General features: G+C 38.7%; 1 protein-coding gene across 1 annotated transcript in view; it reads left to right on the top strand.

The window, feature by feature from the left end:
* Positions 1-3,338, top strand: part of PARN (poly(A)-specific ribonuclease) — a 146,961-nt gene that overhangs the window by 29,296 nt on the left and 114,327 nt on the right. Inside the window, exons 16-18 of the mRNA XM_012647546.1 lie at positions 271-346; positions 2,270-2,380; positions 3,052-3,121. Coding sequence (XP_012503000.1) covers positions 271-346; positions 2,270-2,380; positions 3,052-3,121 — 257 coding nt within the window. The remainder of the gene's footprint in view (positions 1-270; positions 347-2,269; positions 2,381-3,051; positions 3,122-3,338) is intronic.

The following is a 3,338-nucleotide window of genomic DNA, read 5'->3' as shown; positions in this document are numbered from 1 at the left end:
AACAGTATAGCCTTCTGGCAAAAGGTCTGCAGGTATTTAATGTGTCTGTAAAAATCTTCTTTCATTTGGTTATACTTTCCATACGGTGAAAATTAAACTTGCTGCTTCTCCTTTTTCACATTGAATAAATAATGACGTCTACATTTCTTTAAAAAACACAAGGGGGCAGTACTAGATTTTTTTTTTCTGTCCTGACAGTCAGTGAATCTCTTTATTATATATTGCACTGAGATGATGAAGTCTCATAATTCTCTGCTTCCTGGTTCGCAGGATATCATTAACAACACATCCCTTGCAGAATTGGAAAAGCGGTTAAAAGAGACACCTTTCAACCCTCCTAAAGTTGGTAAGACTGCTAAACAAACCTGAAAACCCCCAAACTCTTGGTGGTAATTATTGATGTATATTGTAGAAGAAAGGTGAAATAGCTCTAGAAACTATGTTGCACATTTATAGATTTTGGCTAAATTAACTTACTTATTCCCTGCTTTGAATTACTGTTTTCTGAATAAAGATGATCTTCCAGTTCTACATCTATTTTATGTTCATAGAGTGGGGTAGCCATTCATTGAGAATTTTAGCAATTAAAGCTTCAAGGCTTTTATTTCCTGACGTTTGGAATTCTCTCAAAACTTGATGTGTCCTTTTCTGTGGTGCATTGTTTGAACAGAGACAAAGAGTTGGTGATTAATTGCAGGGGGTAGAAAGAAAATATATTTTCTGTCTCAGAAAAGCCCAAGAACTGGGTGTACAGATGAAATTAAGGAGAGTCCCTATCCTTGTCTCCTTTTGAGCTGGTTTTGGGAGTGGAAACAGCAGCATTGAGGAAAACCAGCAGTCGGGAGGAATGTTTCTTGTGGGCTGGAGGTGTTTTGCAGAAATCTGGCCACTACCCAGGTATTTGGTGAGCCTTCCAGGTGCTACTTCCTTGGTCCTGTTAGCCTAATTGTGCTGCTGATATTGTAATTAGCATTCCATTAGCTGTAGTCTGAAAACTTCTTAAGACATTGATAATAGGACTAATGGTTTAGAAATTGATAATGCAAGGTATTAAAGCAGCCAAGATTATAGTTATTTGCTTCCCTTTCTGGATAATAGTCCAGGAAGGCAATTAAGAAAAGGGATGGTGAGGGGAAGACAAGGAAGAAAACCTAGACCTTTTCTATAACAATATAATGGAAATAATTGATTTTGGAAATAATGTGTTTCAGCTGGTGATAAACTAGAAGCTATTACTTAGGTGTTCACCGTGGTAAAAGGCTTTTTTTTTTTTTAAAGTTTGAAGTCCAATATTAGTACTTACAGAGATTAAGGAATTCTTACTTAAAGAGCATGGTATTGACATAAAAAGTTACAGCCTTTTCTTTGTTGATTTTCATTCATGCTTTTGTGTCATAGTAGCCTGCTTGACATTCATTTCCAGAGTGATTCTAAGAAATAATTATTTATGAGTTACAGTTTTATCCTATTATTTCCATATAAAATTCTGGTATCTGGTAGAGAATTTAGTCTAAAGCAGGTCACTCCTCTCAGACTTCATCCCCTCACATCTGTGTTTATTATGTGACAAAAGAATCATGTTATAAAATGGTCTTTGCTATGAAGTATCTCTGTGATCCCAGGGCAGCATTATAGCAAGTTCTGATCTGTTTTTGGAGTTGCAATGTCTTCTTTAGATTTCTAAGCTTGGAAACATAGTAGGGGACAATATTGAATTTCAGCTGTCAGTATGAATTGGAATCTTTTGGGTTTTTTTATGTATTGATAGATAGTCATTTCTGAGCATTTACCGTGTACCAAGCACTAGGTAAGAGCTTTGCTCCAGAGTCCATGCTATTAATCTTCACTCTGAAGTATCTGTTGTGTCCTGATGTTATCATCATATATAAGGGAAGAATTTCTTTTTCTTTACCTTAGAAGGCAATCAGGAGAGGAATAATTGTCACAGAGCGAGTTACGCAGGATTGTGTGCATGATCGTAAATAGCACCCACCAACATGGGACAGGAAGCTCACAGCTGAGCCTTTGATAATGTAACTGAGGCATTTCTCTAATCTAGACCAAAGCCCTCATTTTCATGACTGTATTGTCTTGTGTTGTACGGTCTTGTCCAGAGTGACTTAGAGATAGATAGCTTTTTTCTGTTTATTTAGGATATTTCTGTAGCACATACTAACACAATTTGGATTTGGTAGGGTAATGTGCTTACTAGCCTTAGTGTTTTGTGATGTCCTGGGAAAAACTTTTTTTTTTTCCGTTTTCTCTTTAGAAAGTGCTGAAGGTTTTCCAAGTTATGACACAGCTTCTGAACAGCTCCACGAGGCAGGCTACGATGCTTATATCACAGGACTGTGCTTCATCTCCATGGCAAATTACCTAGGTATGCACTGCATGTGCTTCTGTCAAACACACAGTGGTCTAGAGTGAATCTTATCTGTCCCCCTGTCTTAACTCAGGCTGCTGTCACAAATTACCGTAGACTGGGGGACTTAAACAACAGGCATTTACTTCTCACAGCTCTGGGGGCTGGGCAGTATAAGATCAAGTTGCCGACACATCCAGTGTCCGATGAGAGCCCACTTTCTGGTTTGCAGATGACCATCTTCTCTTTGTGTCTTCATGTGGTGGAGAGCAGAGAAAGAGGAAGCTCTCGTGTCTCTTCTCGTAAGGGCACTAAGCCCTTTCATGAGGTCTCTTACCCTCATGACCTAATTACCTCCCAGAGGTCTCACCTCCAGATACCACCATATTGGGGATTAGGCTTCAACATATGAATTTTTAGAGGGTGCAAACATTCATTCTATAGCACTACCATTTCCCTGGGATCCACTCATCCAGTTAGAAGTGGGAAAGTTTCGAGGTAGGAGTTGGAGGAGGTGGGGTGGGGGACAGGCAGGGAAGAAGCATGGACACCTGTGGTGTGGTACTTGGCCCGTAAGAATACCTTTTACCCTTGCTGAACCATGCTGTTGATTTAAATATATTTTTGTCTGAACTTTCGGGCTTTGTCTGCGTGACTGTGTATAATACCCTGCTTCTTTTCTTCATTAGGTTCTTTTCTCAGCCCTCCAAAAATTCATGTGTCTGCCAGATCAAAACTCATCGAACCTTTTTTTAACAAGTAAGTATCCAGAGGGTCCAAATCCCCAAGTTCTCTCATGAACTCAGTATCTTGGGATGCCCATTTGGAATGACTGGGAGCTGTAGTGCATCTTTAGATAAAATATTTCTCATGTCTAGTGACTCAGATGTTTTTTGAAAATAGAAATTGACCTTTTGGGAAATAATTTATTTTAAAATACTGGCTTAAAAAAAAAGAAAAGAAAACATTGCCAGAG

The sequence above is a fragment of the Propithecus coquereli genome, unplaced genomic scaffold, assembly GCF_000956105.1.
Source record: "Propithecus coquereli isolate 6110/MARCELLA unplaced genomic scaffold, Pcoq_1.0 Scaffold27, whole genome shotgun sequence".
Classification (NCBI taxonomy): Eukaryota; Metazoa; Chordata; class Mammalia; order Primates; family Indriidae; genus Propithecus; species Propithecus coquereli.
This window is presented reverse-complemented; position numbering and strand designations above follow the sequence as displayed.